Genomic DNA, 26,489 nt, shown 5'->3' with positions numbered 1-26,489 from the left:
AATTCTAGAGTCTTATCTACCAGGGACAGCACCAGAGGAATTGGCAAAGAAATCTTATTCAATTAGTTTCCTCCCACATACAGTGTTTGCCTTCCCAAAGGTTCCAGTCCTTGGAAGCCTAAAACTACTTTCCTTTGTCTTGTCATTTCTCTACAAATGTATTGTTCTTTGTTGAAGATGCTGTATGAACTAGAGTTCTAAGCCACTACTTTAGGTTATGTTTCATGGAGGTTTCTCCTATGTGATGTGTACTGCACACATTGATAAACTTGTTTTTCTGTTGTTAATATGTCTTGTTACAGGAATCCATCCCAACTAAGAACTCATGAGAGTTGAGGAAAAAACTTCTATTTCCTCCCTGACAGCTACATACAGTTTTTGTTTTTTGTTTTTTGAGACGGAGTCTCACTCTGTCGTCCAGGCTGGAGTGCAATGGCACGATCTCAGCTCACTGCAACCTCCGCCCCCCAGGTTCAAGTGATTCTCCTGCCTCAGCCTCCTGAGTAGCTGGGATTATAGGCCCCTGCCACCATGCCCATCTAATGTTTTGTATTTTTAGTGGAGACAGGGTTTCACTATGTTGGCCAGCCTGGTCTCAAACTCCTGACCTCGTGATCCACCCACCTCGGCCTCCCAAAGTGCTGGGATTACAGGCGTGAGCCACCCAGCCAGCTGTATACAGTTTGTATTAATAGAAAACAATTTGCGGCTGGACATAGTGGCTCACACCTGTATTTCCAGCACTTTGGACAGTTGAGGTGGAAGGACTGCTTGAGGCCGGGAGTTAGAGACTACCCTGGCCAACACAGCAAGACCCTGTCTCTATCTAAACTTTTTAAAAATTGTTTTTTAGGCTGGGCATGGTGGCTTACGCCTGTAATCTCAGCACTTTGGGAGGCTGAGACGGGTGGATCACCGGAGGTCAGGAGTTCAAGACCAACCTGGCCAACATGGTAAAACTCCATCTCTACTAAAAATACCAAAATTAGCCAGGCGTGGTGGTGCACGCCAGTAATCCCAGCTACTCGGGAGGCTGAGTCTGGAGAATTGCTTGAACCTGGGAGGTGGAGGTTACAGTGAGCCGAGATGGTGCCACTGCACTCTAGCCTAGGCGACAGAGCGAGACTCCGCCTCAAAAAACATTATTTAAATGTTTTGTCCCACCCCCATTAAATGTTAAACAAATCCAGAAATTATGTTTCAAGAGTGGCCTGTTTATCTTGGCCCACCTATGTTAGAATTAAGTAAGATGAAGTACATAGCAAACACAAAAGGTGTTTAATAAATGGTAATTATTTGAACCCTAAGTAGCCTACTGCTTCCTGGAATATACACTTTAATTTTGGGTTTGGGAAGCGGTAACTATATAAAGCCTTGCTATTATGCTGCAAAACATCTTGAAGGACATTCAGGTCTAATTGCTCTATTTGCTACAAAGAACTGTCTTATTTTTAGCCATTTATAAAAATGCTGAGACTCTGGAATATAGTACAAATATTTATTGTTTATGCTAGGTCTTTCAATTAATACCAAGTCAACTGTGATGAGTCATTCTTTTAACTATGTGGAAAGTGTATTGTACAGGACAATATTTGAAGGAAGCAGACTGAATAAAAGGCTTCTGCACCAGCCCACCTGGGTTCAAGACATATTTTAGAGGCAGGAGCAACAGGACTTTACTGATACATGGGATGAGCCAGGTGAGAGAATGGAGGAGCCACATTTGACACCTAACTTCTGGCTTGAGCAGTTGGGTGGACTGTGGTGCTACACCCTGAACTGGCATGAGGGACAGGATGGGTAGACATACTAAGTTTGAGATGTCTGTGAGACACCCAAAAAAAGAATTCAAGAAACCAGCTGGACACCTCCAAATAAAAACGGTGTATCTGTAAGTTATTTTACACTCTTCCTTCAACAGGTGAATGAATAAACAGGCACATCTATATCATGGGATATTATTCGGTGCTAAGAAAAAATGAACTACAATGAAAAGACACAGATGAATCTGAAGTGCATATTACTAACTGGAAGAAGCCAGTCTGATAAGGCGACACACTGTATGATTCCAAATATATGACACTGTAGAAAAGGCACAACTATAGAGACATTAAAAAGATCTCTGGTTGCCAGAAGTTAGCAGGGAAGGATGACTAGGTGGAGCACAGAGGATGTTTTAGGGCAGTGAAACTACTCCGTATGATATAATGGTGGATACATATTTTAAATTTGTCAAAACTCATAGGATGTACACTAAGAATGAGCCCGATGGTAATGATATGTCCATGTTGGTTCATCAGATGAAACAAATGTACCACTCCACCAGATGTTGATGGAAAAGGTTGTGCAGGTGGGGCGGTGGGGAGAGGAGGGTGGAATATGGGAACTCCCCTTTCCACTTGATTTTATTGTAAACCTAAAACAGTTCTGAAAAATAAAGTCTATGGCCAGATGCGGTGGCTCACGCCTGTAATCCTAACACTTTGGGAGGTCGAGGCAGGCAGATCACCTGAGGTAAGGAGTTTAAGACCAGCCTGGCCAACATGGTGAAACCCCATCTCTACCAAAAATACAAAAAATTAGCTGGGTGTGGTGGTGGTGCTAGTAATCCCAGCTACTCGAGGCTGAGGCAAGCGGAATCACTTGAACCCCAGGAGGCAGAGGTTGCAGTGAGCAGAGATCACACCTCTGCACTCCAGCCTGGGTGACGAGAGGGAAACTCTGTCTCAAAAAATAAATAACAATAAAATCTATAAACACCTAACAACACATCTTAACTAGAAAAGCAAAAACAAACCCCAAATTAGTAGAAGAAATAATAAGATAACAGCAGAAACAAATGAAACTGAAACCCCCCAAAATACAAAAGATTTTTAAAAATGAACTTGGTTTACTTTGAAAACAAAATCAACAAACCTTTAGCCAGACTAAGAAAAAGGAATACCTAAGTAAATAAAATCAAAGATGAAAAAGGAGACATTACAACTGATACCGCAGAAATCCGAAGAAGCATCAGACTACTGGGAACGAATATATGCCAAAAAACTGGAAAACCTACAAGAAGTGGATACATTCCTTGACACATTTTTTTTTTTTTAAAGTCTACATCCAAAGCAGGGATTGTAAAAAAAAATAATTTTAAAAAGTCTAATGGGGGCTGGAGATGGGGTGGCTTAAACACTCTCTCTCCTAGTTCCGTGAAATAAATCCCAGAGAGTAACTGCTGGTTCTATGCCCATCACTGGGATATCACTGTGGTCACCAGAACGGGATATAAGTTGACCAGGTTGAGTCACATGTCCGTCACTGTGAGTTGCGATGGGCCAGCAATGCGCATAGCTGGGTGTTCCATTTAGCAGCATCCCCAGAATCATTGGATTCCGGTGGAAGAGGAAGAGCGCTCCCAGGGAAGATGGGAGGGGACAGAAGAGAGGGGAAAAGGTGATGAGTAAAATTTAAAAAATAATTGCTACTCCCTTGCCTGATTTTATGTAGGTATAAAAAGTTCTCTTCAGGCCGGGCGCGGTGGCTCACGCCAGTAATCCCAGCACTTTGGTAGGCCGAGGCAGGTAGATCACGAGGTCAAGAGTTCAAGACCAGCCTGGCCAATATGGTGAAACCCCTGTCTGTACTAAAAATACAAAAATTAGCAGGGCATGGTGGTGCGCACCTGTAATCCCAGCTACTCAGGAGGCTGAGGCAGAGAATTGCTTGAACCCGGGAGGTGGAGGTTGCAGTGAGCCGAGATCGCGCCACTGCATACTCCAGCCAGCTGGGCAACAGAGTGAGATTCTTTCAAAAAAAAAAAAAAAAAAGTTTCCTTCAACACATATTAAAAAGGAAATTTCTCTTTTTTTGGTTTTTCTTTCTTTTCTTCCTCCCTCCCTCCCTTCCTCTCTCTCTCTTTCCTTCCTTCTCTGTGTGTGTGTGTTTGTGTGTCTTGCTCTATTTCCCAAGCTGGAGTGCAGTGGCAAGTGAATCACCTGAGTTCAAGACTAGCCTGGCCAACATGGAAAAACCCCGTCTCTACTAAAAATACAATAAATGACCCAGGCAAGGTGGCGGGCGCCTATAATCCCAGCTACTCAGGAGGCTGAGGCAAGAGAATCGCTTGCACCCGGGAGGCGGAGGTTGCAGTGAGCCGAGATCATGCCGCTGCACTCCAGCCTGAGCAACAGAGCGAGACTCTGTCTCAAAAGAAAAAAAAAAAAAAGATATTATACTAATAAGAACGGATACTACCATTTATCTTAGCCAAAAGGCTGAGAAGTGATTAAATAATTTTGTATACAAAAATATAACTATGAGAGCCAGTTCTAGCCAATGAGATGTGAGGAGTCTCCTGTGTGGGACTTTCGAGAAAGTTACTATTTCCTGATCAGATGGAAAAATACAACTGTTAATTGCCTTCTGTGCTTCACTCTGTGCCTGCCTATAACGTAGACATTAGATCTAAATGTACTTCACTATCTTGCAAGCATGAAGACAAAGGCTAAAGATGGGAGAGAGATGGCATTGTGGAAGCACCTTCCCAGCCCTGGACTTCTATCTCCAGACTTATATCGAAGGAAAAGACCCAGTTACTTGGTCAAGCCACCACAGTTGGGTTTCTATTACATGCAGCAGAATAATGATACCTTAAATGATACATCACTTTTATCATTCTCTAGAAATTACTAGTCATAGATGGGTATTAAAAACATAAAACCCAGGCCAGGTGCAGTGGCTCACACCTGTAATCCCAGCATTTTGGGAGGCTGAGGTGGGCAAATCACCTGAGGTCAGGAGTTCAAGACCAGCCTGACCAACATGGAGAAATCCCGTGTCTACTAAAAATACAAAAAATTAGCCGGGCGTGGTGGTGTATGCCTGTAATCCCAGCTCCTCGGGAGGCTGAGGCAGGAGAATCACTTGAACCTAGGAGATAGATGTTGCAGTGAGCCGAGATGGCACCATTGTACTGCAGCCTGGGCAACAGGAGCAAAACTTACGTCTCAATTAAAAAAACAACAACAACAACAACAAAAAACCACCTCTCATCACTTTCCACATAAGACCAGAGATGTGTATTTAAGATGGTTGATTAGGGCTGGGTGCAGTGACTCATGCCTGTAATCCCAGCACTTTGGGAGGCAGAGGTGGGAAGATCACCTGAGGTCAGGAGTTCAAGACCAGCTTAGCCAACATGGCAAAACCCTGTCTCTACTAAAAATACAAAAAATTAGCCAGGTGTGGTGGTGGCTGCCTGTAATCCCAGCTATGTGGGAGGCTGAGACAGGAGAATTACTGGAACCTGGGAGGCAGAGGATGCAGTAAACCGAGATCATACCACTGCAATCCAGCCTGGGCGACAGAGCAAGACTCCATCTCAAATAATAATAATAATAATAATAATAATAATAATAATAATAAGATGGTTGATTAGGGGTCATTGTGTGGCTGTGGGAAGCTATTTATTTGGTATAAGAACTGAAACCAGCTGGGCGCAGTGGCTCACTCCCGTAATCCTAGCACTTCGGGAGGCCGAGGCAGGTGGATCACGAGGTCAAGAGATGGAGATCATCCTGGCCAACATGGTGAAACCCCGTCTCTACTAAAAATACAAAACTTAGCTGGGCGTGGTGGCGTGCGCCTATAGTCCCAGCTACTCAGGAGGCTGAGGCAGGAGAACCGCTTGAACCTGAGAGGCGGAGGTTGCAGTGAGCTGAGATTGTGCCACTGCACTCTAGCCTGGCGACAGAGTGAGACTCTATCTCAAAAAAAAAAAGTAAAACCAAGAATCTGACTGAATTGCTAATATTCTCAACTAGATGACTACGTAAGTTAAATTTCATCCCAGTTTCTGATTTTTATCAAATTGTATGGAATAGCACGGCGTTATTTTGAGAGTCATAATTACTTTATGTGCGACTGCTACTTACTCTCATTGGATTCTTATCTAATCAATGGACTAACAGTAACAAGTAATAAAAGCCGTATCATTTCTCATTAACCTTTTATTTTTAACTTAGTTTTACAATAAACAGAAAAGAACTTGATCATTAAAAAAATACCATAGCTGTCAAGTTTAAATGAGGTTCTTATTAAACAAAGCAAGAACACTATATCCTATAATTACATCTTTACTTTTATATACAAGAACTGTGTGCAAAGTGCTTTTCAAACTATAAAATAAGACTTTGGAACAGGATAGAAATGGTTATCCCTAGGAGTTAGTTATCCCAGACTGCTTGTAATGATTCACAACTGCTTATACTCTTAATTTTCATTTTATTTATGTATATACTAAGAGAAAAGCCACTTTTTACTGATACCAAATTAATATCTAATTTTTTAAAATAATCTTTGATCCACAGGTCTAAATGTTATTTTTACATATAAATTCAGTTGCTTGCTTCACTTTTTCCTCAATAAATAGGGAACACTTTTTTAAAAGCAAATAGTAGTAGATCCCTTTAGACAGACATATTTTAATCAGTGTGGAATTAAATAATTAAAGTTATCTGAAAGAAAATAATAAGGAAAAAAGGGTTTGGGAAAAGTAAATTGTATTCTTATACTTTTCAGGCAAGCAAAGAACTATCCTGTATACTAAAGACAGATTAATTCTTTCTTATTTAAAACACTCTGAACATACGATGCTAAACCCAACATCACACATCTTGAAAATGCTTAAAAATTATTTGCTACAGGCCAGGCGCAGTGGCTCATGCCTGTAATCCCAGCCCTTTGGGAGGCTGAGGCAGGCAGATCACCTGAGGTTGGGAGTTTGAGATCAGCCTCATCAACATGGAGAAACCCTGTCTCTACTAAAAATACAAAATTAACCAGGCATGGTGGAGCATGCCTCTAATCCCAGCTACTCGGGAGGCTGAGGCAGGAGAATCACTTGAATCCAGGAGGTGGAGGTTGCAGTGAGCCGAGATCGCGCCATTGCCCCCCAGCCTGGGCAACAAGAGAGAAACTCCGTTTAAAAAAAAAAAAAATTATTTGCTACAAAGAGTGAATCAAAGAAATCTTCAAAGCACAAGGTATATCTAAGTGAGCAGGAAGTTTTGGAAGGCATACAGGAGAAGTCTCCAAGGATCTAAATTATAGTCTTCTTTTTGGTCTAGATGAGAGAGGTGGGGAAGAGGGACTTAAATTTCTGTTAGTTAGGCATGCCTTATTCCTATGGAAGCATTTGGCCCGTTAGCTTGCAAATCCCTCCAGTACTCCTGTGAAGTATGTGTATCTAAAATAGTATACCCCGAAGGAAAAACTGAGGCACTAAGAGGTTAAGAGTCCAGTCTGTATAGTTCATCAGTTGCACAAAAGTGATTTTCATGTGTTTCCTTTTTGACTGCTGTAAAAACAGTAAAAATAAGTTTTCATTTTATATTTCAAAGCACCCTATGAAGCAGACACTAGATATCCTCAGTTAAAGAAAAATGATTACAAAGGAATACATTTGTATGGTTGAATAAAAACCTCATTAATCATCTACAGGCTCAGAATACACTTTTAAACCTACATGAAGCTCATTCTTCACCATTTCCATCAGCGGGTTATGTCTAGTCTGCAAATCATTTATAAAAACTCAGTCTGGTACATAGGACTCTACTTTTTAATAATGATGCCTGAACACCAAACTCAAGAGTTGTGAACGCCCAAGAAAGATTATGTGCAGCCCACAAAGTGAATATGACGATTCTTCCTGTGGTTTTCTACTACGTGGCATGGCGACTCTGTGACTAAGATATGAAGTCGATTACATCTCATTTGAAATTCACTCCTGGTTTGCATTATTTCTTTTATTTAATTTAGAAAATTAAAAATAATAACTTATAAATTTGATCTCATTATCAGAATGGTACCTTTGAAAAGCAGCTTATGTTACTCTATGGAAGATAATTAGGTAAACCTGTTACCAAATGATCATTAATAATTTAATGTCCTTCAAGTTCAAGGGCTGGGTAAATCTGTGTATACTACCTATAACCTAGCAGAGATTGATTATTCAAGTATCAGCAATATTAGTCCTTAAAATGTTATCGCTTATGTAGTGCAAAATATATATGTGTATATATGTACACAAACCAAACTACTGGACAAAAAAAGCAATGTAATCATCACAAACTAAGATTTTCTCGTCAACAGCACAATCCAGTTCATTCTGAGGTCATCCAGTTCCAGTAGTCTTCTTGAGGAAAATACCATTTTCCTCAGTTCAGTTTTCTTTAAAAAGAAAAAAAAAACCAATTTTCTGTGAGTATGAATGCAAATAATTCTCTGGATGGTAATATAATAATACCATTCAAATTCAAAATAAAACCATAACATTACCAACAGTCTTTATAAAACTACTTCATATGACTTGAAGCCCGATAGGAAAGATCCAATTACAAGTGCTGACATTACCAAACAATTTTATATTATTTATTTATTTATTTTTTGAGGCAAAGTCTTGCTCTGCCGTCCAGGCTGGAGTGCAATGGTGCCATCTTGGCTCACTGCAACCTCCGCCTCCCAGGTTCAAGCGATTCTCCTGCCTCAGCCTCGCAAGTAGCTGGCATTACAGGCGCCCGCCACCACACCCGGGCAATTTCTGTATTTCTAGTAGAGACAAGGTTTCGCCATCTTGAACTCCTGACCTCAGGTGATCTACCCACCTCGGCCTCCCAAAGTGTTGGGATTACAGGCGTTAGCCATGGCGCCTGGCCATCCCGGCCAGTTTTTAATAAATAATTTAAATGTACATTCATCCTCTCTTACCTTCTAGATTCTTACCCTTTTCTAATTACTGGACACAATTAAGATTTGTGGAAATGACTTCATAATTTTATCAAAATGGAAAAGTTGTGAAACAAATGCTTGACAAAACTGTAAGAGGATAATAGATGCACGACCTGGACTATTCATTTAATCAACATGAGTTATGTTTCTATTAGTTTCCAGGCTCTGTGCCAGGCCCTGGGCTTTCAGAGATAAACAAGGCAGGCTCTCACGCCTCAAGACAGCTCTCGGTTTAGGTGGTGGAGGAGGAAGAGGCATATAAACCCCAAACTTGGATATATACAATGTGATGGTTTCAAAGACAGAGGAGTGAATGAACTATCAGAAAAGGCTGAGCTCGTTAGCACAAGACACAAAATCACATATGATCTGAGTTCTGCTCCAAAATCTACAAACCCTGCCCAGCACTCAAGAGGCCAAAATGCCTGAAACTCTCGTAACAGATTGATTCCTCTCTGTAGAAATACTCTTATGCAACTCCTTTGGCAGGAGTGATATTTTAAATAATCAGATCATTCCTTATCCTCTACAGAAATCCTCTTATGTACATCTCCTTGGCAGGAGTGACATTTTAAATAGATCAACTTTCACATAACAGAAGGAGATCCCAGCTGCATGAAGAAAACAGGCCCCTGGAGGAAGAGAATTGAAATGGTTGACAAAGACAAGAGAGATGTGGATCGTTGTAAAGACAAACTGCCTGAGTGAGGTTTGAGCAAAAATGTTAGCCACGGGATGCCTGAACAATTAGCAACACTTATCAAGAATCTGCGTGATGCAGATTACTACACACAATCCTTTGCAGATTTATAAAAGGGGAGACAAAGCTGGAACGGTAGCTCACGCCTGTAATTCCAGCACTTTGGGAGGCCGAGGCGGGCGGATCACAAGGTCGGGAGATCAAGACCATCCTGCTAACACGGTGAAACTCCGTCTCTACTAAAAATACAAAAAATTAGCCGGGCGTGGTGGCGGGCGCCTGTAGTCCCAGCTACTCGGGGGGCTGAGGCAGGAGAATCACTTGAACCTGGGAGGCGGAAGTTGCAGTGAGCCGAGATCACGCCACTGCACTCCAGCCTGGGAGACAGAGCGAGACTTTGTCTCAAAAAATAAAATAAAATTAAAACAATAAAAAAGGGCAGACAACTTGGTCTCTGAACCCCCAATCTTTTTTTTTTTTTTTTTTTTGAGACAGAGTCTCGCTCTATCACCCAGGCTGGAGTGCAGTGGTGCGCGATCTCAGCTCACCGCAACCTCCACCTCCCGGGTTCAAGCTATTCTCCTGCCTCAGCCTCCTGAAATGCTGGGATTACAGGTGTGAACCACTGTGCCCAGTCTGAACCCCCAATCTTCTAAGATAATAGAGTGAACATAAATCACTGTCTTCAGAACTTTAGACTTGTTTTCAGGCTCTTAGTGAGATCTTTCTGTTTTGTTTTGTTCTAAATCAACTTGCAAAATGGAGGGTATAGTGTGATAGAAGAAAAGTCACAGGAAACAACAGATAAGGGAACAGGAATAAATTCTGCCTTACCCCTCACTGCGGTGAATGCTGCTCTAGCTGCACTGCTGCGGTTCCTTCTCCTCCTTAGAAGCCTGGGCCTGACTTTTTGTGTCAGTGCCTTCTGCCCTAGGCTCCATTTGGAGAATATTCTTCCTGAGACCCTCTCCATTCCCAACAAGTTTGTATTTATTACCTCTCTACTGAAGGCTGAATGTCCCCAAGATTACATGATAGCACATTTAGGAATCTGGGCAGGCTGCTTAAGAAAACTGGTTAGGCCGGGCGCGGTGGCTCAAGCCTGTAATCCCAGCACTTTGGGAGGCCGAGACGGGCGGATCATGAGGTCAGGAGATCGAGACCATCCTGGCTAATACGGTGAAACCCCGTCTCTACTAAAAAATACAAAAAACTAGCCGGGCGACGAGGCGGGCGCCTGTAGTCCCAGCTACTCGGGAGGCTGAGACAGGAGAATGGCGTGAACCCGGGAGGCGGAGCTTGCAGTGAGCTGAGAGCCGGCCACTGCACTCCAGCCTGGGCGGCAGAGCAAGACTCCGTCTCAAAAAAAAAAAAAAAAGAAAAGAAAAGAAAACTGGTTAGTCGAGACCATCCTGGCTAACACGGTGAAACCCTATCTCTACTGAAAATACAAAAACAAAATTAGCCGGGCGTGGTGGCGGGCGCCTGTAGTCCCAGCTACTCGACTACTCGGGAGACTGCGGGACAACGGCATGAACCCGGGATGGGGAGCTTGCAGTAAACCGAGATAATGCCACTGCAATCCAGCCTGGGCGATACAGCGAGACTCCATCTCAAAAAAGAAAACTGGTTAGAAACATCCTTTCCTTCAAAGTAATGTCAGAGGCATGTGAACCAGAGCAACTCCATCTTGAATAGGATCTGGGTAAAATGAGGCTGAGATCTACTGGGCTGCATTCCCAGATAGTTAAGCCATTCTAAGTTACAGGATGAGACAGCAATTCGGCACAAGATACAGGTCATAAAGACCTTGCTGATAAAACAGGTTGCAGTAAAAAAGCTGGCTAAAACCCACCAAAACCAAGAGAGTGATGAGCGTGACCTTTGGTCTTCCTCACTGCTACACTCCCACCAGTGCCATGACAATTTACAAATGCCATGGCAACATCAGGAAGTTACCCCATATGGTCTAAAAAGGGGAAGCACGAATAATCCACCCCTTGTTTAGCATATCATCAAGAAATAACCACAAAAATGGGCAACGAGCAGCCATAATTCTATCCCTCTACTTTCTTTTTTTTTTTTTTTTTTGAGATGGAGTCTCACTGTGTCACCTAGGCTGGAGTACAGTGGCATGATCTCAGCTCACTGCAACCTCCATCTCTGGGTTCAAGCAATTCCCCTGCCTCAGCCTCCCTAGTAGCTGGGATTATGGGCACCAGACCACAACCAGCTAATTTTTGCATTTTTAGTAGAGATGGGGTTTCACCATGTTGGTCAGGCTGGTCTTGAACTCCTGACCTCAGATGATGGGCCCACCTCAGCCTCCCAAAGTGCTGGGATTACAGGCATGAGCCACCATGCACGGCCTATTCCTCTACCTTCTTAAACTTGCTTTCACTTTACTCTTACAGACTTGCCCTGAATTTTTTCTTAAGATCCAAGAACACTCTCTTGGGGTCTGGATTGGGGCCCCTTTCTTGTAACAGTAATATTTAGGCTGGGCATGGTGGTTCAGTCCTGTAATCCCAGTACAAGAGAGACTGAGGTGGGAGGATCTCTTGAGGGCAGGAGTTCAAGACTAGCCTTGGCAATACAGTGAGACCTCATCTCAACAAAAACTAAGAAAATTAGCTGACACCTGCCTGTAGTCCCAGCTTCTCAGGAGGCTGAGGCAGGAGGATTGCTTGAGCCCAGGAGTTTGAGGCTGCAATGACCAATGATTGTGCCATTACACTGCAACCCAGGCAAGAGAGTGAGACCTTGTCTCAAATAAATAAATAAACAAATAAAGTAATAGTTTAAGAGTAGTTCTTAGACTTAACAGGTCTGCTTTCAGTATTTAACTCAAGGATAATTTTAATAGCAGAGTTGTCAGGCTAGACAACCAGGGAGAGGTGTTACCACAGGAGACTGTTCAGGGCCTATTTCTGAACAAGAAGTCTGCAGGCTTTGTTCTTCCTATCACATACAGAATTTTCTTCTGATTCATTGCAGAGTGATAGCATAAGAAATCTCTTTGACTTTTAAATTTATATTATTCCACACTAGGAAAAAAAAACAGCAGACTTTATGTATTACTTTTTTTTTTTTTTTTTTTTTGAGACGGAGTCTCACTCTGTCGCCCAGTCTGGAGTGCAGTGGCCAGATCTCAGCTCACTGCAAGCTCAGCCTCCCGGGTTATGTATTACTTTTAATGTTGAAGGAAAAGATATTTATTTTCAAAAGCTTATCACAGGTTCAGTGCGCTGGCTCACACCTGTAATCCCAACACTTTGGGAAGCCGAGGCGGCTGGATCACCTGAGGTGAGGAGTTAGAGACCAGTCTGGTCAACATGGCGACACCCCATCTCTACTAAAAATACAAAAATTAGTTGGGCGTGGTGGCGCATGCCTGTAGTCCTACCTACTCAGGAGGCTGAGGCAAGAAAATCACTTGAACCCAGGAGGCAGAGGTTGCAGTGAGCCGAGATCACGCCACTGCACTCCAGCCTCCAGTCCTATATGTTTTATATACATATAAGACTATCCTATCTCTATTGGACATATCCTAGTATATCGGTGTCCACATGCATATTTATTCAATAAAATGAACGCTTTTCCATGTCTTATGGTACTTCTGTTTGCCATCTTGCCCAAAGAGGGATTCAGTCATAGACTCAACACGTATTTATTGAGCACCTACTACATGCTAGACACTGTTTTGGGGGATAAGCTACAGGATGATCCCTATTATGAGTAGGGCACACCCTCTATTTGCCCACACTTTCCCCATCCTAATCAGATTTCTAGACCTTTCTCTTAATCTCTAACACAGAACCTGTCTCTTCCAAACCATACAACTGCTCTCTGGTCTTCATTCCTTTAACTAGCAGATTAAAAATTGCTAAACAATGCTAGATGAAAAGATGTCTAAATCCCCTCAAGGCTAAAACTTATTTCCACCATATCAAATATGACCCTACCACCAACCACAGTTAATCTATTACATATATAAGCAAACAATATGTAAAAATACTACACCTCATCAAAAGGAAGTTGCACAGCGCTGCAGAATTTGCAATTTGGAAGGATCAAACAGTTAACATACAGTAAAAAACTTATAAAGGTTCAATAATAACCAAGTAGAAAATTAAAAATAGGAAAGAGTTTCTACATTCAGAGACATCTATGAACAGCTAAAAGGGATATTTAGGAGAAATAGTGAACAACCTTTTACAAAACTTCTACTAGTAAGGAACATTTAAAAAATTTTTAGAAAAACTCCAATTTTATGTGACTGTTGAAGCTGAGTGTGGTTTGTTTTTTCAGTCTTTAATGAATGGATAAGCTGCTTCCATCTTAAGCATAAAATAAATTATTAACCAAAGTAAGCTTTAGGGTTTTTTTTTTTTTTTCAAGCAAATTCCTCTACTCTCGAACTCCCAACTTTCCACAACGGAAACATGAAAAGGAACTTTGAGATGCATTAAAAATATGTAAACATCTACCCATAGTGGCACAGAGCTCTGCTGCTTATATCCAGCATTACTACATATCTAACAAACGCTTGGTTCTTCTTTCCTATTACCAGGGATATTTTAATGTAAAACACTGTGTAGCACTAAACCCAACCATCACAGGAGGAATTGAAAATGTGTAGAAGAAGAAAAGAAAGGATTTAAATTCAGGTCTGTATCTTTTTTTTTTGATGTTTTGAAACAGTCTCACTCCATCACCCAGGCTGGAGTGCAGTGGCAAGATCATGATTCATGGCAGCCTCAACCTCCTGGGCTCAAGTTGATCCTCCCGCCTCAGCCTCCCGAGTATCTGGGACTAGAGACGTGCACAACCAACCCGGCTAATTTTTTATTTAATTTTTTAAAGTTTTTGTAGAGACAGTCTCACTATCTCACCCAGGCTGTTCTTGAATTCCTGGGCTCACGCAATCCACCCAACTCAGCTTCCCAAAGTCCTGGGATTATAGACATGAGCCATCACACCCAGCAACTTTTTAGGTTTAAGGATTTTCTTGAACCCAAGGGTTTGGCCTCAGTTATTCCTAACATGGACACGGACAGACTCAGAGTTACTTTCAGGGATTCTAATCTATTATTTTCTGACCTATTTGAGGTATCTTGTCATTCCAAACTGAAATCCCGGCCCTCAAATTAAAGTAACATCCAGTCAGGCACAGTGGCTTGTGCCTGTAATTCCAGCTCTTTGGGAGGCCGAGGTGGGCGAATCACCTGAGGTCAGGAGTTTGAGACCAATCTGGCCAACATGGTGAAACTCCATCTCTATTAAAAATACAAAAATTATCTAGGCGTGGTGCCACATGCCTATAATCCCAGCTGCTTGGGAGGCTGAGGCAGGAGAATCACTTGAACCCGGGAGGCAAAGGTTACAGTGAGCCGAGATAGCACCACTGCACACCAGCCTGGGCAACAAGAGCAAAACTTCATCTCAAAAACACAAATTAATAAAATAAATTTTAAAAATAAAGGTACCTCCAAATTCCTTTTTAATTAATTGTTTAAAATAGAGACAGCATCTCCCCATGTTGCCCAGGCCTGTCTCAAACTCCTTTGCTCAAGCAATCCTCCTGCCTCACCCTCCCCAAAGTGCTGGGATAATAGGTGTGAGCCACCGTGCCTTTAAGAACATTGTTTCCTCACAAACCATAGAGTTTAAAATGGATATAAACTGCGCCCAGTGGTACATGCCTGTAGTCCCAGCCACTCAGGAGGCTGAGGCGGAAAGGATCACTTGAACCAAGGAGTCTGAGGCTTCAGTGCACACGACCATGCCTGTGAATAGCCACTGCCCTCCAGTCTGGGCAACAAAACGAGACCCGATCTCAAAAATAGAAAAAAAGAAAAAGAAAAAGCAGCATGTAGTCATTTTTGTGTTGTTGCCTAAATCAAAGGTGTGTAAATCCATCAGATGCTCTCAAGTGAAAATGTTTTTAAGTCTAACAAGTACCTAGGAATCCACAAGATAACATTTCCAAGGTAGTTTCAGTCTCAGGTTAAATATAGAATGTTCACTGTGATGATGGATGTATCTATAAAAGGGACCTAGCATCCCTTAATTGCTGCTTAAAACTCTGCCTACTATAGGTTCTGAGAGTTATACACCATTTCAAATGATAAAACTGGTCTTACCTTCTCCTTCTTTGATAGTATAAATACACCAACCACTGTGCAATAAAAGGCCATATGATGGCAAAAGTTAGCACACCAGGAGACATCTCGAAGGGCCACCAAGATGGTCTCTGAGAAAATACAATGAGCTTGTCACCAACTGCATGTATAAACTTACAAACATACCTAATTCACAATTTTGAAAGTAGAAAAGAAAATTAGTAACAAATCTCACTCCTGCTGAAAGGAGGAAGATATTCTGCATTTCAGAGTATAATTTAGGAAGCAGGCTTTCAGGAGTAGTTCAGACCTAAATAAACACAAAACAAGTATTTTTTAACTGCAAAGGTAGATTTCATTTGGAATGATTTAAAGATTTTGTATATTCTAAATGTATTGTAACATATGAAACCCTGGGCCGGGCGCAGTGGCTCACACCTGTAATCCCAGCACTCTGGGAGGTGGAGGCAGGTGGATCGCGAGGTCAGGAGATCGAGATCATCCTGGCTAACATGGTGAAACCCCGTCTCTACTAAAAATAGAAAAAATTAGCCGGGCATGGTGGCGGGCACCTGTAGTCCCAGCTACTCAGGAAGCTGAGGCAGGAGAATGGCATGAACCCAGGAGGTGGAGTTTGTAGTGAGCCGAGATCACGCCACTGCACTCTAGCCTAGGCGACAGAGTGAGACTCCATCTCAAAACAAAACAAAACAAAACATATGAAACCCTGGCATTTAAATTTTTAAAAAACCGTCTTACCTGTGAGGTGGGCTGAGGAGTAGTCTGCAATGTTGATGTTGACGATTTTGCCTGTAAATGCAAGTGAAAGTGACTTAGCCTTGAAAAAAATGAAAGACACAGTAATTTTTCTATTTCCCATCTTTTTTAAAAGGCAGAAATATTGAGGTTTTTTTGGGGGTTGCTTTTGTTTTCTTTATGTATAGAACAGTTGGAACATAGAAATATTAGTTTATTCAGTATTTTTCTGCTAACTATACTTAGATTATCCTGAAACTAATACTTATCAAAGGACAAGTTCCCTAAAACGGCAAGCCAAACAATACTTTGATGCTTTATATTTTTAGCTCAAATTGCATAAAATTATCAAAATAAAACCTCAAATAAATCTAAACTCTTATGTTTACAGTCTTATTACATGACCTACTTGACTTTTCTTTTTGAGACACGATCTCGGCTCACTGCAACCTCTGCCTCACAAGTAGATGGGAGACATACACCACCACACCTAGCTAATTTTTGTATTTTTAGTAGTAGAGATGGGGTTTCGCTATGTTGGCCAGGCTGGTCTCGAACTCCCGACCTCAGGTGATCCACCCACCTCAGCCTCCGAAAATGTTGGTATTACAGGCATGAGACACCATGCCTGGCCCAATTTATTTTTTCTATGAGTCATCCAAGTGAATTATTCAAATTTTAAGGAAAAAAAGTCCTTAAATCAAAATCTTTTCAACTTTATTTTATCATTGTATTGTATTTTTGTAGAGATGAGGTGTTGCTCTGTTGCCCAGGCTGGTGAGATCATGGCTCACTGTAGCCTTGCACTCCTGGGTTCAAGCTATCATCCTGCCTCAGCTTTCTGAGTAGCTGGGCCAACCACCAAGCCTAGCTATTTTAATTTTATTTTTTTGGTAGACACAGCATCTTGCCATGTTGCCCAGGCTGGTCTTGAACTCCTAGCCTCAAGTTATCCTCCTGCCTTGACCTCCCAAAGTGCTGAGATTATAAGTGTGAGCCATGGGCCTAGCCTAAAGTTTTCTATAACAGTGAAAAAGTAAATGTCTAAGAAAATACATCAAAAGAATTTTAGCAGAATTTCAATACCATGAAAGATATTGAATATATGTAAAATATTCTTTAAAAAAAAACAAACATAGAGCCTGCCAGGCTCAGTGGCTCACACCTGTAATCCCAAGCACTTTGGGAGGCCGAGGTGGGCTGATGACTTGAGCTCAGGAGTTTGAGACCAGCCTAGGCAACATGGCATAACTCTGTTTCTACAAAAAATACAAAAATTAGCCAGATGTGGTACTTGGGAAGCTGAGGTGGGAGGATGACTTGAGCCCAGGAGGTGGAAGTTATAGTGAGCCAAGTGCAGTGGCGTGATCTAGGCTCACTGCAACCTCTGCCAACAGGGTTCAGGTGATTCTCATGCCTCAGCCTCCTGAGTAGCTGGGATTACAGGGACGCACCACCACGCCCAGCTAATTTTTGTATTTTTAGTAGTGATGGGGTTTCACCATGGCTAGGCTGGTCTCGAACTCCTGGCCTCAAGTGATCCACTCACCTCGGCCTCCCAAAGTGCTGAAATTACAGGTGTGAGTCACCACACCTGGTCATAAGGCACTATTTTAAACTCTTTTTCCTTATATACCTTCTTGAGGATCTGATGAAGACAACAAGTCCTCTCCCGTCGAAAATGCAAGATCAAAGACAAATGTGCATAGTATTTTAGGGCGTTCATAGACTCCTGGAAGTCTAGGAATTTGCAGTCTGATTAATAATAATATGTAACTGAGAGGCAGGGTGCAGTGGCTCACGCCTGTAATCCCAGCACTTTGGGAGGCTGAGGCAGGTGGATCACGAGGTCAAGAGATCAAGAGCACCCTGGCCAACGTGGTGAAGACCCGTCTCTACTAAAAATATGAAAATTAGTCGGGCATGGTGGTGTGCGCCTGTGGTCCCAGCTACTCAGGAGGCTGAGGCAGAAGAATCGCTTGAACTGGGGAGGTGGAGGTTGCAGTGAGCTAAGATCCTGCCACTGCACTCCAGCCTGGTGACAGAATGAGACTCTATCTCAAAAAAACCCCAAAATAGTAATAATAATAATGATGATAATAATAACAAGTAACTGAGAATCCTGGAGATACATATAATTTAAAAAAACATGTGGGCCGGGCGCGGTGGCTCAAGCCTATAATCCCAGCACTTTGGGAGGCCGAGACGGGTGGATCGCGAGGTCAGGAGATTGAGACCAACCTAGCTAACACGGCGAAACCCCGTCTCTACTAAAAAATACAAAAAACTAGCCGGGCGAGTTGGCGGGCGCCTGTAGTCCCAGCTACTTGGGAGGCTGAGGCAGGAGAATGGCGTAAACCCGAGAGGCGGAGCTTGCAGTGAGCTGAGATCCGGCCACTGCACTCCAGCCTGGGCGACAGAGCGAGACTCCGTCTCAAAAAAAAAAAAAAAAAAAAAAAACATGTGATAGCTTGAGTAACTTACTGATTAGGTAAAGAGAAAGACATTCACGGTGGTTGTTTAGGAAAGCCTGCGGTATCAGTTTCTTTACATAAGCCTACATTTAATGTATTTATCTTGCAACGGAAGCACATCTTCTTTGATTAATCCTTACAAATACTTCTTAACATCTGTTACAGCGTGATGCTTCAATGTTGTATAATGTTTGCAGCTAGGTCAGAGAGCCAACGCTAATTACTTCTCTATTCTTTCCAACAAATGTTACTCAAGGAAGGGCAGCTGAGTTCAGGGATTATTATAGGCCACAGTTGAAACTATGGATCAAGCTGTAGTGTCTCTTCCTATGAACCCTTTTCCCTTCTTTTATTTATTTACTTATTTTTTTTTTTTTTGAGACAGAGTCTCACTCTCTCACCCAGGCTGGAATACAGTGGTGCGATCTCGGCTCACGCAACCTCCGCTTCCCGGGTTCACGGCATGCTCCTGCCTCAGCCTCCTAAGTACCTGGGATCACAGGCATGCAACACCATACCTGGCTAACTTTTGTATTTTTAGTAGAGACAGAATTTCACCATGTTGGCCAGTCTGGTCTCAAACTCCTGAACTCAGGTGATCCTCCCAAAGTGTTGGGATTACAAGTGTCAGCCACCATGCCCAGCCATTTTTCTATTATTTTAAGCAGTAATTAGTTTCTTGGTCAGTCTTTTCTTTTTTTTTTTTGAGACGGAGTCTCACTCTGTCACCCGGGCTGGAGTGCAGTGGCCGGTTCTCAGCTCACTGCAAGCTCCGCCTCCCGGGTTTATGCCATTCTCCTGCCTCAGCCTCCGAGTAGCTGGGACTACAGGTGCCCGCCACCTCGCTCGGCTAGTTTTTTGTATTTTTTAGTAGAGGCGGGGTTTCACCGTGTTAGCCAGGATGGTCTCGATCTCCTGACCTCGTGATCCACCCGTCTCGGCCTCCCAAAGTGCTGGGATTACAGGCTTGAGCCACCGCGCCCAGCCGGTCAGTCTTTTCTTAAACAATATTTTCAAAACTAAGTTCTTTCTATTTTCTAAAAAAATCAGTAAAATACATTAATTTATGTAAATATGATCAACAGAGATTTCACATTGCTTTCCAGAATCAATAAGCAGAAGAAGGTATGACACATTTGGAAGTTTACCTGCAAAGCAGTCAGCATTTCCAGTTTCTGCAGTCTCTGAAGGACATTCTGCATGTCCTCCTGCAGTCTCATCAGCACGAGGGCGATCTGCTCATTGAGGCTGCCTCGGGACCCTCTGTCAGAGCCCCAGCGCTCCCCATCACCTCCACTTCCCACCTGCCGGCCCTTGGTTCCTTCGCTCAGGTGTTGCATCCTATGTCCTATTTTAAGAGGCAAAAATAAGCTTGTTTTAATTCTTATACAAGTAGAAACTGTGTTTTATTCATTTTCCTGTAATTTCTTTTAGATCTAAATCTCCAAAGTGTGGCCGGGAGCAGTGGCTCACACCTGTAATCCCAGCACTTTGGGAGGCCAAGGTGGGTGGATCACCTGAGGTCAGGAGTTCAAGACCAGCCTGGCCAACATGGTGAAACCCTGTCTCTACCAAAAATATAAAAATTAGCCAGGTGTGGTGGCATGCGACTGTAATCCCAGGTACTTGGGAGGCTGAGGCAGGAGAATCATTCAAATCCTGGAGGCGGTGGTTGCAGTGAGCCGAGATCACGCCACTGCATTCCAGTCTGGGCGACAGAGTGATATTCCATCTCAAAAAAATAAAAAAAAAAACTTCCAAAGTGAAGTAGAAGCAATCGGGAAGTACATAAAATAAACTGCTGAGATCAAAGGAATTGATTTGTAAACTTCTATTCATATTGATATATTCTAAAATTTTTTGCTAAGGTTCTATAATATACACAATATACTAATACATTATGCAAATAATTCAGAAATAATACACACATTTGGAGTGCATGCTCAAACATTCTTTACTAATAAGGTAACCAGACTGAAAAAATTCAAAGACTTTTTTTTTTTAAAAATAGAGATGAGGTCTCCCCATGTTACCCAGATTGGTCTCGAACGCTTGGGTTCAAGCAATCCACCTGCTCCAGCCTCCCAAACTGCTGGGATTATAGGCATGAGCCACCACTCCTGGCCCTGAAGACTACTTCTTTCGAGTATTAAAAGTTACAATAAAGAGCTACTTTTGCCTTTTTGGTCTTTTTTTTTTTGTTTCATTACATCATAAATCTCCAAAGGTATCTGCTTGTTTTTGAGACAGAGTCTCACCCTGTTGCCCAGGCTGGAGTGCAATGGCTCACTGCAACCTCCGCCTCCCAGGTTCAGCCGATTCTCCTGCCTCAGCCTCCCAAGCAACTGGAATTACAGGTGCATGCCACCTATGCCCGGTTAATTTTTGTATTTTTAGTAGAGATGGAGTTTCACTTTGTTGGCCAGGCTGGTCTCGAACTCCTGACCTCAAGTGATCTGCCTGCCTCGGCCTCCCAAAGTGCTGGGATTACAGAAGTGAGCCACCATGCCCAGACATCCAAAGGATTTTAAATGTGTTCTTCTTATTCTAAATTGTGTGTTCCTTATAGAAATCTCACTACTATTAAGATTTTGTTATATAGCCATCCATTCTTTTCTCTGGGCATATATTTGCAAAATTGGCACTATCCCCTTATACATTGATTTTTATGTCCTAGTTTTAAAATCATATTATGAACACTTATCTGCATCATTAAATTTTATTCCAAAAACACTTAAATGGTTACATAAATTCCCTAGTTAGGTTATGAAATAATTCACTCAACCATTCTCCACTTTTGGATAGGTAGGATGAGTTCAAATTTTTTCTGTTACAAATAAAATTGCAATGAATGGTTTTGTATGTAAATCCTCGTCCAAATTTCCCCTGATCTCTTTAGGACAGATTCCAAAAAGAATCATTACTGGATTAAAGGATAACAACTGGGTCAAGGTTCCCAAGCTATTTTTCAGAAGGCTGAAACAGTGTTACATTGCAGACTATAAAAGGTACTATTGCGTTACCCTACCCTTGCAGGAAAGGAATATTACAAAATTTTACATTTGCTAATATAATGGGCAAGTTTTGTTTTGAATAATAAACAGGAAATTGTCTAGCTCATTGCCCTTTAGCATCCTGGACCTCCACTGCAGCAGAATTCCCATAGCTGAACCTGCATCAAGCATTGTCGGGGATTAAAAGGGAAACCGAATTACAGCTATTTGCCAAGTTAAACCCCAAAATGGGCATGCCTGATGCTGTTTTCAAGACTTCTATCTTGAAAAATCTATCAAGGAGGTAAATTTTGAGATCAGTCTGGGCAACATAGTGAGATGCTCATCGCTACAAAAAAAACTTTTTCAATTAGTCAGGTGGCCGGGCACAGCTCACGCCAGTAATCCCAGCACTTTGGGTGGCCAAGGTGGATGGATCACCTGAGATCAGTTCGAGACCAGCCTGGCCAACATGGTGAAACCCCATCTCTACTAAAAATACAAAAATTAGCCAGGCGTGGTGGTGGGTGCCTATAATCCCAGCTACTCGGGAGGCTGAGGCAGAAGAATCACTTGAACCCGGGAGGCAGAGATTGCAGTGAGCCAAGATTGCGCCACTGCACTCCAGCCTTGGTGACAGAGCACGAGATTCCATCTCAAAAATAAATAAGAAAATCAGTAAAGATAGTGAGGGAAGAAAAAAGGTAATCCACACCTCTTCCTCTTCTGACATTAGAGAATTCGTCACTTTCTCCACCTCGCTTCTCCCGGTGTGGCACCCCACTGTTATTCCTGCCATCTTCTCCTCCATGCTTGACTTCACCTTTTCCTTCAACTGCAACCACCTGCATATTCCCAATGTTGCCATTTCCAGGAGGTACTTGAACATCTTCATGAAATCCAGAATTTTCCACAGGTTGAGTGGAATGACCACCCAAGTAATACTGAAATGGTCCATTGTTGGACGTAAAGCTGTCTGAAGACTACAAATTTAAAATGACACTTAGTTAAAAACTAGAAACATGAATTATACACCACAAAGTTTTTACAGCAATAGGAGAAATACTGTTTTCCTAAAATTTTCTTTCATGTCATTATTGGAAATATTTTTTAACTAAAAAATGTGTTTAGTTCATATGTTGCTTCCTACCTGAAGGGAAGAAATGGGACAAGAATGATTTGTCCACGAACAGAGTCAAGAAGCCTGGGCAGTGAATTGTTTTTTTGTTGTTGTTTGTTTGTTTTTGAGACAGAGTCTCACTCTGTTACCAGGCTGGAGTTCAATGGCACGATCTCGGCTCACTGCAACCTCCACCTCCCGGGTTCAAGCGATTCTCCTGCCTCAGCCTCCCAAGTACTGGGATTACAGGCACGCACTGCCACGCCCGGTTAATTTTTGTATTTTTAGTAAAGATGGGGTTTCACCATGTTGGCCAGAATGGTCCCAATCTCCTGACCTCATGATCCATCCACCTTGGCCTCCCAAAGTGCTGGGATTACAGGAGTGAGACACCATGCCTGGCCAGTGAATTGCTTTTGTGAGTCTGTTATTAAAGAAATATCTAAATTTCTATGCTTACCTTATGCTTAGAGATTACTGCCTAAAATTTTTTTTTTTGAGATGAAGTCTTGCACTGTCACCCAGGCTGGAGTGCAGGGGAGCGATCTCGGCTCACTGCAAGCCCCGCCTCCCGGGTTCACGCCAGTCTCCTGCCTCGGCCTCCCGAGTAGATGGGACTACAGGTGCCCGCCAACACGCCCAACTACTTTTTTTCTTTTTTGTATTTTTAGTAGAGACGGAGTCTCACCGTGTTAAGCCAGGATGGTCTTGATCTCCTGACCTTGTGATCTGTCCGCCTCATCCTCCCAAAGTGCTGGGATTACAGGCGTGAGCCACCACACCTGGTCCTAAATATTTTTTTTTTAAGTCAAAGCAAGTTTATTAAGAAAGTAAAGGAATAAAGAATGACTACTGTGTGGGCAGAGCCTAAATATGTTTTTAAAAGAACCCACCTAAGACTTTGGTGGATGACAACCTATCATTAACTGGACTTGGTGAAGGTGGTGAACAGGTGAGTATCTTATCTAAGGTTTCCTTCAGGAAGGGACATCTGAGTTAGGATATAAAAGGTATATAAGAGTCCTCAGTGAAGAGGGAGGATGTACGAGTGGGGGTGGGGGTGGGAAGGGACTTGACACATTAGAGAAACAGAGAGATGGCCAGGGTGGGTGGTGAGCAATGACCAAATAGGAGAGTGGTGTTAACAGAGGCCAGCAAGGGGCCAGGCACAGTGGCTCACACCTGTAATCTCAGCACTTTGGGAGGCCGAGGTGGGCAGATCACTTGAGGCCACGAGTATAGGACCAGCCTGGCCAACATGGCGAGACCCTATCTTTACTAAAAATACAAATATTAGCCAGGCAGGGTAGCACATGCCTATAGTCCCAGCTACTTGGAAGGCTGAGGCACAAGAATCACTTGAACCCAGGAGACAGAAGTTGCAGTGAGCCCAGTTTGTGCCACTGTACTCCAGAAGGCAGGTCAGACAGCCCCTTGAGCTTTAATCCATTAACTGATTGAGAGAGAAAACAGGAACAAACCTATAATTTAGCAGCCAGATATTTACTGAAATTAATATCTATCTGGTCCCTTTCATCAATCTTCCCCAAACATCTCTTTTTTAAAAAGAAAAAATAAAAGGGAATCTGGGTTTTTCATCATTTTCATTTTTTACTAATTTCACTCATTCTCAGTTTGGGTTCCTTATCATTATTCTTCCAATCTATGCTGCTTTTTTTTTTTTTTTTTTTTTTGGAGACAAGTTCTGGCTCTATAGCCCAGGCTGGAGTGCAGTGCCATCTTGGTTCACTGCATCCTCTGCCTCCCAGGCTTAAGCCACCCTCCCACCTCATCCTCCCCGAGTAGCTACCATGCCTGGCTAATTTTTTTATTTTTTATAAAGACGGGGTTTTGCCATGTTCCCCCACGCGGCTCTGAAACTCATGAGCTCAAGTGATCCACCTGTCTTGGCCTCCCACAGTGTTGGGATTATAGGTGTGAGCCACCATGACTGGCCTACGCTACTCATTTGTGTTTGACCTTAAGTAAAAGATAATTTATTGATGTGTTTTTAAAATTTGAGAAAACTAAGAGGTAGATTTAATTGCATTATGAAATGAGAAAAGGAGAAAAACACAAAAAGTTAAAATCATTTCAGGGAGGCAAAAGATACATGATTTTCTATAAGACATACTGAACTGTATTAGAACAGGGTAGGTAGGTAGGAGACAGAATGGGGAGAGGATATAAAAAGGCCAAACAGAAATATAGCTGTCAAAACCACCCTCATCAGATTAGCAACTAGAATACATAAGGAGCGTAAACAACTCAATAGGAAAAAAACTAATAACCTGATTAAAAATGGGCAAAAGATCAGAAAAGACATCTCTCAAAAGACAAGTGGCAAACAGGTATATGAAAAGGTGCTCAACATCACTGATCATCAGAGAAATACAAATCAAAACTACAATGAGATAGTATCTCACCCCAGTTAAAATGGCTTTTATCCCAAAGACAAGCAATAACAAATGCTGGCGAGGATGTGGAGAAAAGGAAGCCCTTGTACATTGTTGGTGAGAATGTAAAATTAGTACAGCCACTATGGAGAACAGTATGGAAGTTCCTCAAAAAACAAACAGGCCGGGTGTGGTGGCTCATACCTGTAATCCCAGCACTTTGAGAGGCCGAGGTGGACAATCACCTGAGGTGATCACCTGAGGGAGTTTGAGATCAGCCTGGCCAACACGGATAAACCCCGTCTCTACCAAAAATACAAAATTAGCCGGGCGTGGTGGCGCATGCCTGTAATCCCAGCTACTCGGGAGGCTGAGGCAGGAGAATCACTTGAACCTGAGAGGTGGAGGTTGCAGTGAGCCAAGACCGCCCCATTGCCCTCCAGCCTAGGCAACAACAGCGAAACTCCATCTTAAAGGGGGAAAAAAAAATGAAACACTAAAAATAGAGTTACCACATGACCAGCAATTCCAATGCTGGCTGTATACCCAAAAGAAAGGAAATCAATATACTGAAGAGATATCAGCACTCCCATGTTTATTGCAGCACTGTTCACAATAGCCAAGATTTGGAAGCAACCTAAGTGACCATCAACAGATGAATGAAGAAAACATGGTACATATATACGATGGAGTACTATTCTACCATAAAAAAGAATGAGACCCTGTCATTTGCAATATGGATGGAATTGGAAGGTATTATGTACACAGAAAGAAAAACTTCAAATGTTCTCACTTGTGAGAGCTAAAAATTAAAACAATTAAACTCATGGAGATAGAGATACAATGAATAAGATCTAGTACCTGATAGCACAGCAGAGTGGCTATAGTCGGCAATACTTTGTTGTACATTTTAGAATAACTGAGGGAGTACAATTGGAATGTTTGGAACACAAAGAAATGATGAATGCCTGAAATAATCGATACTCCATTTACCCTGATGTGATTATTACACATCATATGCCTGCACCAAAATATCTCATGTACCCCATAAATATATATTTATTATATTTTTTATATTTTACAAAAATAAAGTGGAGATGGGGGTCTCGCCATCTTGCCCAGGCTGGTCTCAAACTCCTGGCTTCAAGCA

The 26,489-nt window shown here is 42.3% G+C and overlaps 1 protein-coding gene and 1 pseudogene across 16 annotated transcripts in view; both read right to left on the bottom strand.

Annotated features, from left to right (window-relative positions):
- Positions 1-26,489, bottom strand: part of ACBD5 (acyl-CoA binding domain containing 5) — a 61,397-nt gene that overhangs the window by 6,211 nt on the left and 28,697 nt on the right. For 14 of the 16 annotated variants that reach the window (XM_010381419.2, XM_010381424.2, XM_030940566.1 and 11 more), the window contains 5 exons: positions 22,539-22,806; positions 19,979-20,178; positions 16,360-16,410; positions 15,622-15,731; positions 5,979-8,217 (listed from right to left, as the gene is read on the bottom strand). In XM_010381419.2, coding sequence (XP_010379721.1) covers positions 8,205-8,217; positions 15,622-15,731; positions 16,360-16,410; positions 19,979-20,178; positions 22,539-22,806 — 642 coding nt within the window. In that variant the 3' untranslated portion in view covers positions 5,979-8,204. Of the gene's footprint in view, positions 1-5,978; positions 8,218-15,617; positions 15,732-16,359; positions 16,411-19,978; positions 20,179-22,538; positions 22,807-26,489 lie in introns of those variants that run through there. The other 2 variants (XM_030940560.1, XM_030940561.1) reach the window with 2 other exon arrangements.
- On the bottom strand, positions 4,106-4,274 carry LOC115900628 (annotated as a pseudogene).

This window comes from Rhinopithecus roxellana, chromosome 11 (assembly GCF_007565055.1).
Source record: "Rhinopithecus roxellana isolate Shanxi Qingling chromosome 11, ASM756505v1, whole genome shotgun sequence".
Classification (NCBI taxonomy): domain Eukaryota; kingdom Metazoa; phylum Chordata; class Mammalia; order Primates; family Cercopithecidae; genus Rhinopithecus; species Rhinopithecus roxellana.
Note: the sequence above shows the minus strand (reverse complement) of the source record. Positions and strands in the feature narration are given on the sequence as shown.